This window comes from Anolis carolinensis, unplaced genomic scaffold (genome assembly GCF_035594765.1).
Source record: "Anolis carolinensis isolate JA03-04 unplaced genomic scaffold, rAnoCar3.1.pri scaffold_8, whole genome shotgun sequence".
NCBI classification, from domain to species: Eukaryota; Metazoa; Chordata; class Lepidosauria; order Squamata; family Dactyloidae; genus Anolis; species Anolis carolinensis.
In genome coordinates this window covers 24,000,148-24,015,788 of record NW_026943819.1, presented here as the reverse complement: position 1 = coordinate 24,015,788, position 15,641 = coordinate 24,000,148, and the positions used below count along the sequence as shown (strand labels likewise).

The following is a 15,641-nucleotide window of genomic DNA, read 5'->3' as shown; positions in this document are numbered from 1 at the left end:
TCAATAAGTAGTAATGTTATGTTGTAATTACTGTCTTTACAAACTTAGCACCAAAATATCACGATATATTGAAAACATTGACTATAAACATGGCTTGGATTATCCAGAGGCTTGGATAAGCGAGGCTTGGATAAGTGAGACTCTACTGTATTTTTCTTTCTTGCCCCTTCCCTCTCACCCTCTCACCTCCTTCCCTCTCTCCTTTCCCTATTCCCACACCCCCCATAGAAAACATTTCAATAAAAATTAATTTTTTTTAAAAAAAAAAAGATCATAGAATCCTAGAGTTGGAAGAGACCCTTGGGGCAAAGAGAGAGGAAGGAACCTTGGGGCATTTCCTCCTCCTCCTCCTGCTCTCACCTGTCGAGAAGGAGGGAGGGAAGGGGCGGGGCTTGAGGCCAGGTAACTGAGCCCCACCTTGAAACTGCAAGACGGAAAGGGAAGCGGCGCAAAGGAGGCACAGAAAGAGGGGGAAAGGAGCTCTCTCTCTTTCTTTCTCTCTCTCTCTGATTCAGGGACGAAGACCGGATGTGGAGGGAGGGGCCCAGGCTGCCTTTTTGCTTCTTTCACAGAGTTCCAGCTCGCCCGTGACTTCTGGCTAGAAGTTGCCCCCAATTCGGAATTGTCGGGTTTTTCTTTTGTCGCCTTCCGGAAGGCTCCCTTTTTGTGTTTTATTTGGTTTGTTGGGAAACCCGTTGCTGTCTCTTCCTTCCTGCCCAAGTCGCCTTCTTTCAACCCCCGCCCCCTCCTCTCCCCATGAAGGATTATAACAAACCCCCCAACGAGAAGAAAATGAACATTTATAACCCGCCGCCCGGGAGCAAAGGCCTGAAATACAGCAACAAAACAGAGGTAAGGGGAAGGGAATTGTGGTGGATTTAAATATAAAGTAGAATCTCAGTTAGCCAAGCCCCGCTTATCCGAGTTTCTGGATTCTGCTTCTTGGCAGGGGGTTGGACTGGATGGCCCATGAGGTCTCTTCCAACTCTACTATTCTATGATTATCCAAGCCATTTTTGTAGTCATTGTTTTCAATATACAATAGAGTCTCACTTATCCAACATTCGCTTATCCAAAGTTCTGGATTATCTAACGCATTTTTGTAGTCAGTGTTTTCAATATATCGTGATTTTTTGGTGCTAAATTCATAAATACAGTACAGTAGAGTCTCACTTATCCAACACTCACTTATCCAACGTTCTGGATTAACCAACGCATTTTTGTAGTCAGTGTTTTCAATATATCATGATTTTTTGGTGCTAAATTCATAAATACAGTACAGTAGAGTCTCACTTATCCAACACTCACTTATCCAACGTTCTGGATTATCCAACGCATTTTTGTAGTCAGTGTTTTCAATATATCGTGATTTTTTGGTGCTAAATTCATAAATACAGTACAGTAGAATCTCACTTATCCAACGTTCTGGATTATCCAACGCATTTTTGGAGTCAATGTTTGCAATGCATTGTGATATTTTGGTGCTAAATTCGTAAATACAGTAATTACTACATAGCATAAATGTGTAATGAACTACTTTTTCTGTCAAATTTGTTGTATAACATGATGTTTTGGTGCTTAATACGTAAAATCATAACCTAATTTGATGTTTAATAAGTTTTTACTTAATCCCTCCTTATTATCCAACATATTCACTTATCCAACATTCTGCCGGCCCGTTTATGTTGGATAAGTGAGACTCTACTGTAATTACTACATAGCATTACTGCATATTGAACTCCTTTTTCTGTCAAATTTGTTGTATAACATGATGTTTTGGTGCTTAATTTGTAAAATCATGACCTAATTTGATATTTAATAGGCTTCTCCTTCATCTCTCCTTATTATCCAACATATTCACTTATCCAACGTTCTGCCGGCCCGTTTATGTTGGATAAGTGAGACTCTACTGTAATTACTACATAGCATTACTGCCTATTGAACTCCTTTTTCTGTCAAATTTGTTGTATAACATGATGTTTTGGTGCTTAATTTGTAAAATCATGACCTAATTTGATATTTAATAGGCTTCTCCTTCATCTCTCCTTATTATCCAACATATTCACTTATCCAACGTTCTGCCAGCCTGTTTATGTTGAATAAGTGAGACTCTATCGTGATATTTTGGTGCTAAATTCCTAAATACAGTAATTACAGCATAACATTACTCGGCATTGAACTACTTTTTCTGTCAAATTTGTTGTACAACATGATGTTTTGGTGCTTAATTTGTAAAATCATAACCTAATTTGATGTTTAATTGGCTTTTCCTTAATCCTTCCTTTATTATCCAAGATATTCGCTTATCCAAGCTTCTGCTGGCCCGTTTAGCTTGGATAAGTGAGACTCTACTGTATATACATTGTTCCCAAGTTTTTACTTTGTTTTGTTCATTTAAGAGTCACTTGTTGCAAAGACCTGGATGCTATTTTCCGGTTGTTTTGAATTGTATCCTTTTAAAATTGCCATGGAGTCCCAATTTAAGGAAACATAGGATACAAATGTAACCATGATTGAAAATCAGGCTCTTCCAGCCCAGGATCTGATTCCAGATAATCTGATTTGAACTGGATTATATGGCAGTGTAGACCAGGCATGGGCAAACTTGGGCCCTCCAGGTGTTTTGGACTTCAACTCCCACAATTCCTAACAGCCGGTAGGCTGTTAGGAATTGTGGGAGTTGAAGTCCAAAACACCTGGAGGGTCCAAGTTTGCCCATGCCTGGTGTAGACTCATATCATCCAGTTCAAAGCACATCATCTGGTATCAGAGAGTAATATGGCAGTGTAGATATCCAGGACAACAAGAGAAAGGGAATGCAGAGCAAGTGAGTTTGGGATTGTGACCATAAATCAGGCCTAAATGGAGTAGTTCTATTGAATCAGTTTCTAGGTAGTGAGTCAACACAGAACTAACTCATAGGCCTTCTTTAGTCAAGCTGACAATAGGCGTGTGAGTTTTTTTTCTTCTTCCGCCTTTGTTGGATTCTTTTTCCAGTGAACTGCTTCCTTGAGTGGCTTTCTTGGAAAAGTGAGTGGATTATTTTGTGTCTGGAGAAGAAGGGATATTGCCCTGTAAACATGCTTCTTGGAGCCCTATCTTTGTTGGTCACTTATCTGGAGGGAAGATGAACTCAGTGCAACAGGGCCGACTCCCAGGCGAAACATGTCAAAGTCTAGTTGACCCTCCATAGCCACAGATTCTGCATCTACGGATTCAACCGTTCACAATATTTTTGAAAAAATTCCAAAAGCTAACCATAGCTTTGCTATTTTATATAAACTAGGGGTCCCCAAACTTTTTAAACAGGGGGCCAGTTCACAATCCTTCAGACCGTTGGAGGGCCGGACTATAGTTGGCCACCAAGCAATAATAATTAATAATAATAACAACAACAATAATAATAAAAAAGAGGGTTGGAAGAGACCCTTTGGGCCATTGAGTCCAACCTCCTTCTGCCTTTGTGCACCAAAAGCACAAGCAAAGCACCCCTGACAGATGGCCACCCAGCCTCAATGTTAATACTAATACTAATAATAATAATAATAATAATAATAATAATAATAATAAAGAGGGTTGGAAGAGACTCCTTGGGCCATTTAGTCTAATCCCCTTCTGCCTTTGTGCACCAAAAGCACAAGCAAAGCACCCCTGACAGATGGCCACCCAGCCTCAATGTTAATACTAATAATACTAATAATACTAATAATACTAATAATACTACTACTAATAATAATAATAATAATAATAATAAAGAGGGTTGGAAGAGACCCTTTGGGCCATTGAGTCCAACCTCCTTCTGCCTTTGTGCACCAAAAGCACAAGCAAAGCACCCCTGACAGATGGCCACCCAGCCTCAATGTTAATACTAATAATACTTATAATAATACTTATAATAATAACAATAACAACAATAATAATAATAAGGGTTGTAAGAGAAGAAGAGACCCCTTGGGTCATTTATCCCAACCCCCTTATGCCATGGGGGCCGGATAAATGGCTTCGATGGGCCGCATCCGGCCCCCGGGCCTTAGTTTGGGGACCCCTGATATAAAGACTGTTGTATTGTATATCATGAGTACAGGCAATCTCCAGGTTACGAACAAGATTGGTTCTGTAGGTTTGCTCTTAAGTTGAATTTGTATGTAGGTTGGAAGAGGAACTTTTAAAAGTGTAACTTCATCCAAAATATATACAGCTAAAATGGAGCCCCCAGTGGCGCAGTGGGTTAAACCACTGAGCTGCTGAACGTGCTGACTGAAAGGTTGGCAATTTGAATCCGGGGAGTGGGGTGTGCTCCCGCTTTTAGCCCCAGCTTCTGCCAACCTAGCAGTTTGAAAACATGCAAATGTGAGTAGATCAATAGGTACTGCTTTGGCGGGAAGGTAACGGCACTCCATGCAGTCATGCCAGCCACATGACCTTGGCGGTGTCTACAGCCCCCGAGGGTCATGTTAAGGCCCTTTGTCAGCAAGTGTTTTAATCCATCTTGAGATGTCATTTTGAAGTGTGCCATGTGAAGTGGCAAAATGTGTTATCCACCTTGATCTGAAGTAAAGAGATGCTTATATTGAAAATGAAGCTGCTTGTTTGCATCAGATGAAGAGAGCATTTCAATGGAGGATAGGAGCAGCCTGTGCTTTTTACGGGTTGGGGGCTTGATACGGCACCTTAAAAGGTGGAAGTGTAAGTTGTAGTTTTTCTTCCCACTGATTTCCTTTTTGGTTGCATCGCAAAGGGTTAATCTGCATTCCCTTGTTAACTTTAATGTCCTAGTTGTTCTTATACAAGTAGACTTTCCGGTTGGGCTGGTGAACCTGGACACAAGCTAGGTATTTGTCGGTTGGTGGGTGAGCTCAGTGGCAGCCTCGGTATTCAGCGGAAGAGTGTGGGTTTTCTACCATCAGACTAATTTGATCGCTTAATTTTAATTAAGATCCTTGAATTTGGCGGCAGCAATGTTCTTCAAAGCCCTGGCTAATAACTTGATGGAACCGTGAAGGAGAAGCATATTGTTCTGCCTTGATATCAGTCACAGTGAAAACTGTAGACTGTTCTGATGCTAGACAGGGAAGTTCATCTTGCAATCTTTCTCTCTTGCCATTTCTTCAAATCAGGAAGCAAATACTTAAATCTGTTTATGTGTCAGGGGTCCCTTCTGCAAAGTCATTTGTAGTTTTCCTTGAAGGCTAAAGCTACCATTTTGAATTATGATAAGTGTCTTAGAAAGCAAGGATGGTGTAGTGGTTTGAGTTTCAGCCCAAGGTTCAAGATTAGCCACGGAAAGGAAAGCCACTGGGCAACTATTGGCAAGCCACGCTCTCTCAGCCTCAGAGGAAGGCAAGGACAACCCTCCCCTACAACAGTTCTTACCAAGAAAACTCCATGATATTTTCTCCTTAGGGTCACTTTGAAAATGACTTGAAGGCACCCAGAAAAAACATGCTGCCAATAATAATAATAATAATAATAATAATAATAATGCCTGATCCTTGCAGCCCAGGAGCAAGCCATCAGAACAAATGCAATTAAGGCCAAGATTGAAAAATCAGCTGATGACCCGAAATGCAGACTGTGCAAGGAAACCGACGAAACCATTGATCATATCCTCAGCTGCTGTAAGAAAATTGCACAGACAGACTACAAACAGAGGCACAACCATGTGGCCCAAATGATTCATTGGAACTTATGCCTCAAGTACCACCTCCCAGCAGCAAAGAACTGGTGGGATCACAAACCTGAAAGAGTATTGGAAAATGAGCACGCAAAGATACTGTGGGACTTCCGAATCCAGACTGACAAAGTTCTGGAACACAACACACCAGACATCACAGTTGTGGAAAAGAACAAGGTTTGGATCATGGATGTTGCCATCCTAGGTGACAGTCGCATAGATGAAAAACAACAGGAAAAACTCAGCCGCTATCAGGACCTCAAGATTGAACTTCAAAGACTCTGGCAGAAACCAGTGCAGGTGGTCCCGGTGGTGATGGGCACACTGGATGCCGTGCCAAAAGATCTCAGCCGGCATTTGGAAACAATAGACATTGACAAAATCACCATCTGCCAACTGCAAAAGGCCACCCTACTGGGATCTGCACACATTATCAGAAAATACATCACACAGTCCTAGACACTTGGGAAGTGTTCGACTTGTGGTTTTGCGAAACGAAATCCAGCATATCTATCTTGTTTGCTGTGCCATACAACGTCGTTGTGTTAATAATAATAATAATAATAATAATAATAATAATGTATCCCGCCACCATCTCCCCCGGAGGGGACTCGGGGCGACTCACAGAAATATCAAATACAAAACAATAACAATATACAATACACAAATAAACAGTAACATGCACCAATTGTAATATTTGCACATTAACCAAAAACAATAAAAACACACTTATTAAAAACATAGAATTTAAAAACAGTGAGGTTGTAATAGTAGATTAGCAAAGTGCTAATAATTTTATTATTATATCTCGCCCCGTCTCCCCAAAGGGATTCGGGGCGACTTACATGGGGATCAAGCCCTAAAAACACAATGATACATAGCATAAAATTACATTCCAAAATTAATACATAAAATATTTGAGGCTGGATGGCCATATTTCGGGGGTGCTTTAAATGCGATTTCCTGCTTCTTGGCAGGGGGTTGGACTGGATGGCCCATGAGGCCTCTTCCAACTCTACTATTCTATGATTCTATATATAAAAACATTGAACATCATAATTCAATAATCCAACAACTGACCAGTGCCATGGACATATTCAGAGTTGAGGTGAGGGATACAATCTTGTATAGTAGGAATAAGGGACATTGGTAAGGAGAGGCATAAATGAGTGCAACACTGTAGGTGCGGTAGAGATGTGCTGATTTTATCGAAAGCACATTAAAATAGCCAGGTTTTCAAGTTCTTCTGGAAAGAGTCCAATGTAGGGATTAATCTAATTTCTTTGGGGAGAGAGTTCCTTAGCTGGGGGGCCACCACTGAGAAGTTCCCTCATCCCCACCAATCGTGTTTGAGACGACGGTGAAAGCAAGAGAGGGGTCTCTCTAGAAGATCTTAACACTCATGCAGGTTCGTAGTGAAAGATGCGATCATGAAGATAGGCTGGACACGAACCATTTAAGCCTTTATAGGTAATAACCAGCACCTTGAATTGGGACCGGAAACTTAGCGGAAGCCAGTGGAGCTGTTTTAGTAGGGGAGTTGTTTGTTCCCTGTAACTCCCTCCTGTTAGAAGCCTGGCCGCTGCCAGTTGTACTAACTGGAGTTTCCAAGCTGTCTTCAAGGGCAGCCCCATGTAGAGCATGTTGCAGTAATCCAATCTGGAGGCCCTTAAGTATTATTACTAGGTCAGCAGTGTTTTGAGAAGCTTAATCTGGTATTTCACAGACCCTGATGCAAGCCCAGTGCATGACTCTTTTGACTTCTGTAGGGCTTATTTTCAAGCAAATATTTGCAAACCAAGCCATGGACTTGCAAAATGCAAAATGTTGGCAATGGGAACAAGTTTGCTGAAACCAGAATGTATGTGTGTGTGTGTGTGTGTGTGTGTGTGTGTGTGTATATATGTAATGGTGTCCATTCCTCCCACTAAACAACAAAAGTACAAGCCCCAGAACCTAGAAATTTGGCAACACAACCCACCATCCTTGCCCCTAGGTCCCGACGACAAAAAGAAAAGAAAAATAAAGTCCTAATTAGAAGGAGAGAAATGATTGTTTTTATCCAATTGCTGCCAGTTAGAAGGCTAAGCTCCGCCCACTTGGTCTCCTAGCAACCCACTCAGCCCAGTGTTAATAAAAGAATAAAAAATAAAATAAATACAAGTAATACAATAAAAAATAATAAAAAACACTAAAAAATTAATACAATAAAATACTATAATAACAAAATAACTAAAAATAATACAACAAAATAATAAAATATAATAAATAAAAAAGATAAGTTACAATAAAATTAATTCAAAAATACAAATAACAACAAATAAAAATTCAACAACAATTTTTAACCAATACCACCACCACTTTGCCACAGCAACGCGTGGCCGGGAACAGCTAGTATATATATATGACTCATGGAGCCCATGCAGGGGGAAAGGAGCTGTATGAGCAAGTGTTTCACATAATTTCTGCAACTCCCAGAGTCAAGGAGTTAGGGCATGACTTCCTCCCAGAAATTTCTCTTTTGCTGTCTAGCACACACAGTTCAGTAGCTGCAACAGGAAAACACTATATCAAAGGCCAATATCCCCTTTCCTTGCCGAACAGCAGCTCCGTTCCTTCAACACTTTACAGGTACGGTTCCTTCCTTTAGGATTCCTTGCCGACAGAGCTAAATCAAATAATCCATAGGAGTCACGCCTCTTGTCCTAATGCAATGGATACACAAGCATGGTGGCAGCTGAGGTCGTTTGCGTATATTATAAATTTTCTTCTCTCTGTGTGGTCTGTGTTCGTTTGTCCTGACTGTTTCCTGAAAGCTCAGTGATGCTAGTTCCTTATCAGTGTATTTACGACAACAAGATGGGAATCTCCCTCCGCCAAACACTTAGTTCATTCCTTCATTTTCAACATCGATCGATACTGATGCTGGAGACACGAACTCAAGAATAGCTGATGTTTTCCAGATGGGTTGGACTAGAGCTCTCATAATCCCCAGCATTGTTCTAGGTAAGGTAGGGTGATGTCTTGAGGAAGGGAGGAGAAGGCATCCTTTGAAGGACCACTTGTCATGGCTTCTCCCCAAATTCTGTCACTTCAGGTGCTTCTGGAGCTTGGGAGCATCTCCAAAGGCTTCTGCAGTTTCCTCCTACATAGAGACTCACTACTGAGAGAGTTTCCCAACCCACAAGTGCCAAGGTGCCAGGATAGAGACTGCCCACATCTTCTGTGTGTTTACATGACTGATGTGAGAATCATCCACCTCGAGTTTCTTCCACAAACAGGAAAATCCCATTTTGTCTTTTTAAAAAAAAGTTTATTAAGCATAGTTATTTAATTATTTATCATGTCAGAAGTGAACCGAAGGTACAAGTTGTAATATCTTTAAAAACTCAAACAAAGTTAAAAACTTGGCATTATACTAAATGTCCTTTGACCAGGAGCCGGTCACTTGGAGTGCCTCTGGTGTTGCTATAAGAAGGTCCTCCGTTGTGCATGTAGCAGGGCTCAGGTTGCATTGTAATAGCTGGTCTGTGGCTTGCTCTTCTCAACACTCGCATGTTGTGGACTTGACTTTGTGGCCCCTATTCTGAAAATTTGCTCTTCATCTCGTGGTACCAGAGTGAAGTTTGTTAAGCATCTTCCAAGTCGCCCAGTCTTCTATGTGCCCAAGAGGGAGCCTCTCATCTGGTATCAGCCACTGATTGAGCTTCCAGGTTTTAGCCTGCCACTTTTGGACTCTTGCTTGCTGAGGTGTTTCTGCAAGAATCTCTGTAGATCTTGGAAAACTATTTCTTGATTTAAAGCATTGGCGTGCTGACTGATATCCGAACAGAGAATGGGCTGGAGATGTCAATGCCTTGGTCCTTTCATTGCTGGCTGCTATTTCCCGGCAGGTGGTGCAGTGCTGGCTAAACAGTATAATTTCTCCAGTGGTGTGGGGCATAGACATCCTGTGATAATGCGGCATGTATCATTAAAAGACACATCCAATGTATTTTAGCATTTTAATGTTATGGTATAAGACAGAGCCCCCAGTGGCACAGCGGGTTAAACCACTAAGCTGCTGAACTTGCTGACCAAAAGGTCCGCGGTTGGAATCCAGGGAGCGGGGTGAGCTCCCGCTGTTAGCCCCATCTTCTACCAACCTAGCAGTTTGAAAACATGCAAATGTGAGTAGAGGTACCATTCCAGTGGTACCTGGTAACGGCGCTCCATGCAAATCATGCTGGCCACATGACTTTGGAGGTGTCTATGGACAATGCCGGCTCTTTGGCTTAGAAATGGAAATGAGTACCAAACCCCAGAGTCGAACACGACTAGACTTAAAAGATAGAAAGAAGAAAGAAATGACTTCAGGTTGTCTTTTCAGCACGATTATTCACACCTCACTCTCTAGCATTAACAGGACTTCTCTTCTTTTCCATAATCAGTTCCTTCTAATCACAAGTTACTAAGTCATTTCCCCCTTTTCTTTCCTTATAAAAAGTTCATAAGAAGTTTCCAGTCTTTGAAAAATGCCCTTTCCCTGATCAACGGTCCAGTCCGTTTCTACCAAGTCTTTCGGTTTCAGCAGTTGCTCAGGTAATGATGTGTCACGTTGAGAGGAGGAGGAAGGTTTGTGCAATACGGACAAGACATTTCAGCCTTCTTTTGCCTTTTCCTCTGTAAGACTCGCCTATCTGATAGCACCCCTCCCACACACAAAAGTGTTGCATTCCTACAAAACATGCCTGGTTGATTATAACAGCTGGATGCATAGCGTGTGCTTTAAAGGAGAAGCTGCTTCTAAAAACAGACATTAATCTGGTCACATAAAAGTCATAATTTATTTAAGGTGGCTTGCATGATAATAGAAACCTGAACATAAAAAATAATTATGCATATACAGTAGAGTATCACTTATCCAAGCTAAACGAGCCGGCAGACGCTTGGATAAGCGAATATGTTGGATAATAAGGAGGGATTAAGGAAAAGCCTATTAAACATCAAATTAGGTTATGATTTTACAAATTAAGCACCAAAACATCATGTTATACAACAAATTTGACAGAAAAAGCAGTTCAATACACAGTAATGTTATGTTGTACTTACTGTATTTACGAATTTAGCACCAAAATATCACTATATTGAAAACATTGACTACAAAAATGGCTTGGATAATCCAGAAACTTGGATAAGCGAGGCTTGGATGAGTGAGACTCTACTGTATATGCAACTAAAAGAGCAGTGAATGATTTTTAAGCCCCAACAAGAGGCTTTTACTTACAGTACAGTCTCACTTATCCAACATTCGCTTATCCAATGTTCTGGATTATCCAACGCAGTCTGCCTTTTAGTAGTCAATGTTTTCCTAGTCAATGTTTTCAGTACATTATGATGTTTTGGTACTAAATTCGTAAATACTGTAATTACTAGGTAGCATTACTTTGCATTGAACTACCTTTTCTGTCAAATTTGTTGTTAAACATGATATTTTGGTGCTTAATTTGTAAAATCATAACCTAATTTGATGTTTAATAGGCTTTTCCTTAATCCCTCATTATCCAACATATTCGCTTATCCAATGTTCTGCCAGTCCGTTTATGTTGGATAAGTGAGACTCTACTGTATTTTGATGTTGGCCAAGCATGATGGGAATACTGTATTTTTTATTTGAAGACACCATGGATTGAAAAGCACACACTAATTTCAGTACTGACAATAACAAGATAACAAAATTTTTAGAGATCTAGGGAAAAGGTGCATCTTCGAATGGAAGAAATACAGTAATAGTTCAGCAACATCTGGAGGGTTGCACTTTGCCTCTTCCGATTTAGAGCTCTCCAGCCACATTTTGGCCTTAGGTAAACAATATCTAGCTGCGGCAATCTGATAAGCACTTTACAGCAATGGAAAGCTTGGATCTTGTCACTGGTCCAAGTGTGCGGAGTCTCACTGAAACAATGGCATTTATACCAGAGTTGACTCTGTGAATGTAGTCTAGTGGATGTCCTTCAAACAGGCTCAGAGCTCAAATTTCCAAACCAGCTTTCAGATGAAAAGTTTTAGAGTTTATACTAAGCAGTAAGTAGGTAAAATTTCCCCCCAACATTAAGTCCAGTTGTGTCTGACTCTGGTGGTTGGTGCTCATCTCCATTTTTAAGCCGAAGAGCCGGCATTGTCCATAGACACCTCCAAGATCATGTGTCTATGACTGCATGGAACACTGTTACTTTCCCGCTGGAGCGGTACCTATTGATTTACTCACATTTGCACGTTTTTGAACTACTAGGTTAGCTGGGGCTAACATCGGGAGCTCACCCTGCTCCCCAGATTCAAAGCATTGACCTTTTGGTCATCAAGTTCAGCAACTCAGTGGTTTAACCCACTATACTAAGGAGTAGACACAACCAAAGCCCATATCACTGCAGCAGGTAATGCCACTTGTGTCTCTTCCATAGGATAGTACTGAGTCCAGAAACATTCCCAGATTATGAAACTAGTCTTTGATCCAATCTAGACTAAAAGTGGGTTTCCAAATGTCAAGCCATTCTCTTATCTCTTTTATCAAAGAATAAAAAATTGAGTACAGCAATAGCTCAATATACTTGCTAAAACCAATAACTACTCAACCACAGATAATTATTTTTTGAAGACCGCAGGGTAGGGGCAAAATTCACAAAGTGGTTCCAAAATTTAATAACTCCTTTATTTTTTTGTTTTCATTATACAATACAAAAGCATATATAGGAAATAAAATTACATTAAATTTTCTCAACCAAAAAAGAAACAATTCAAAAAGTTATTAAAACACCAGACGTCATTGTGACCTTTGGTCCACCCTGTGTAATGAATAATGGGAATGAATAGCCTTCAAAGAATAACTCTCTACACTTTGGGCACGACGTCATCTTCTTGGCAATCAATTTGAATGGCATAACCTGAGACAAACATGTCTTAATGACTTGTTATATTATTGATTGACACCGTGTGCAGTCCAAGCCTGTGCGTGCTTATTGCTCCTGTGTGTCTTCAAACTATGGCCAATTTCTTAGTTGGGGTGGAGATTGGAAAGATTTGTTCAGAAAAGAGTTTACATTTGAGGCTGAGAGTGTGTGACCTGCCCATGGTAACCTAATGGCTGAGCAGGGACTTCAATCCTGGTCTTTGGCGGTATAGTCCAACATAGAAGCCATTATAGGCAACTAAATCGTGACTCAGAAATAAATCTCTGTGCTGCATCAGGCCTGATTTCTATGTAAGTGTGCTTAGAAAATTTATAATTTCCCACTCATAGAAGGAGCCATAGAGCTCTGAAGTACAAAACCACTTCTTCCTCCACCTCCTTTCTCCCTGCTTTGAACTACTATTTCCTGTCTTGTCGCAGACCTTGCTTTCATCTTCAGTCTGGCACTAATTCACTTCTGTTTGCCTTGTTTCGGCCATAAGAACAGAAAGCACGGCACAAAATGCTGGCTGCGCTTCAGCCGACAGTATTTGAAGAAAACAAGAATATCTTCTTCTGAGCAACATGATTTATAGAATGTGAGAGTGAACGAATTCACTATGAGAGTTTACTGGGAAGGAGTTTCGATGAGTTCTATCTGATGGGCTGCATTGTGAATTCAGTGCTGATTGTAACCTATGTAAAGGCCCTTGTGACTTGGGTCTCCAAGCTATATGAAGACACATATTTCTCTATGCAGGTTTGCCAAGGTTTAAAAAATTCCCCTGAAGGTCCTCCTCTCTGTCCCACCAACATTGGCAAGGACATGAAAGGGGGGCTTTTTTCTGCCCTTTCAAACAAGTTTAATGGCATGGGATGTTTTAGGAAGAGTTAAACCAAAGGTCTCTTCTGTTACCAAAAAAAAGTCACAACTGGTTCTTAGAAATCCCCGAGTCAGATAGTGAAGCATCAAAATTTTGAACCGTGCTTGGAAAGAATAACTTGCAATATGTATTAAAAGTATAAAGGAAATACAAACTGAAAATAGAGCCATCTTTCAATTGCTGTCTAAAATTAGGTAGAAGTAAAGGTTTTCCCCTGACATTAAGTCTAGTCGTGTCCGACTCTGGGGGTTGGTGCTCATCTCCATTTTTAAGCCAAAGAGCCAGCATTGTCCGTAGACACCTCCAAGGTCATGTGACCGGCATGACTGCATTGAGCACTGTTATCTTCCCACTGGAGAAATACCTATTGATCTACTCACATTTGCATGCTTTCAAACTGCTAGGTTGGCAGAAGCTGGAGCTAACAGTGGGAGCTCACCCCGCTCCCTGGATTTGAACTGCCAACCTTTCGGTCAGCAAGTTCAGCAGCTCAGTGGTTTAACCCGCTGTGCCACCAGGGGCTCCGTCTAAAAATTAAAGGAGTCCAAAAAAGCATCATTTCTGAACTCTCGCATTCATGCAGTATTTCCAGCAAATGTCTGTTGTATTATCTCGGGAATCGTCATAGCAATACTGTACGGTGAGCCAAGGCTGTTGTCTCCATATTACAAAAACCAAGTCTGCAAACCATTGTGGTTCTCCCTCCCCATGTCCTAATTTGGCAGGGACAGTCTTACATACATTTTTGTCTTGTGATTTTCCGTCTGCTTCTGAAAACCTCCTAATTTCTCTCTTCTCAACTAATTTCCCCCTTAGTTTTATTTCAGTTGCTGCAAACTGAGTTCCAAGTGAAAAGTAATTAATTTAGCAAAAAGAAGTGGAATTATCTCCTTCTCAGTAGATGGAGGCAAAAGCAAATTGCTGCAGCCTCTCCTAGTTTATCTGTTCTTCCTTCTCAATAACTTTTGTCATCTTGGCCATGCTCTGATGGCTGTATATATTTCTTGGTTTTTATCTGACAAATGTTGGAGAGGGAGAGTTTTTTTGATGACCGGTTCATAGTGACGGCATAAGCAAGGAGAGTCTTAACCAGAGCCTGTGACTTACGGCTCTGTATTCTATTGAATGGAAATGTCCACGTTTTGATCTCCCAATGGAAATGGCTTTCTATGAAGTTTTTTCACATCTTGTACGCTCCCCAAATTTCTAATGGAGGGATTTTGACATTCAGCCACTGTTGTTTAGTTCCTCCACCAGCCTCTTTCGGGCAGCGGTTGGGGCTTAGTTCCTCCCTGTAGAAATCACACCCGAAATGTAAACAGAGAGTTTATTTTACTCTTCTGACTTCTAGTAAGCTGCAGTGAATGATTAAGTTTGAAGTCCTTGGTTTGAAAGAAAAGCAGGGGGATTCCAAAGGTTTCTTTGCAGTAGGAGGCAATGAATTGTCCCAGTGGGATTCATGGGATCACCATAAGTCACCTAACTTATTTAGGCAATCCCTTGTTGTACGAGTATGATGGCTTTCCAAGTGTCGCATTTTTCTTGGAAGACGCTTCAGGTCTTCGGATTGTGCTTGGTCTGGAACTTCTCATGTGGCTCCTCCTGGGAGTTCATAACTCAGACGGTTACACTTTTAGGTTCATTGGAACATGCAAGCCCCCTCACCACGACAAGGTGACAATCCATTGAGGTCGACCATAAGTCAACATGAGTCTTTTTTTAAAAATAGTTTTTATTGAATTTAAAATTTTCATACAATAATTACTTTTATCACATAGCAGATATATAATGTTTCATACAATACTTGCATCATTCTTTTATATCTACTGTTGATTTATATCTACTACAATGTTAACATTTATCCATCTATATTTCTTCACCACTGTGTATCCCCCCCTCCCACCCTGAGCCACTTTTTATGTATTGTCTAACCAAAATCTCATTTCTTCCTGAGGCGGTAGCCCTCCGTCCCTTTTTTGAAGTCCTTTCTCAATAAATTTCCCCCATACATCCTCAAAATCATTTTTTCCCCACATCCCTCTTTTAACTTTTAATTTGCATGTTAGCTTATCATTTATTGCCAATTTCCATACTTCGTTATACCATTCTTCAATCTGAACATTTATTTCTTTTCTCCAGTTCCTTCCTATAAGCAGTC

At 40.7% G+C, this 15,641-nt stretch overlaps 1 protein-coding gene across 1 annotated transcript in view; it reads left to right on the top strand.

Annotated features, from left to right (window-relative positions):
- Window positions 1-415: 415 nt before the first annotated feature.
- Window positions 416-15,641, top strand: part of st14 (ST14 transmembrane serine protease matriptase) — a 54,078-nt gene continuing 38,852 nt past the window's right edge. Inside the window, exon 1 of the mRNA XM_003223175.4 lies at window positions 416-852. Coding sequence (XP_003223223.2) covers window positions 757-852 — 96 coding nt within the window. The 5' untranslated portion in view covers window positions 416-756. The remainder of the gene's footprint in view (window positions 853-15,641) is intronic.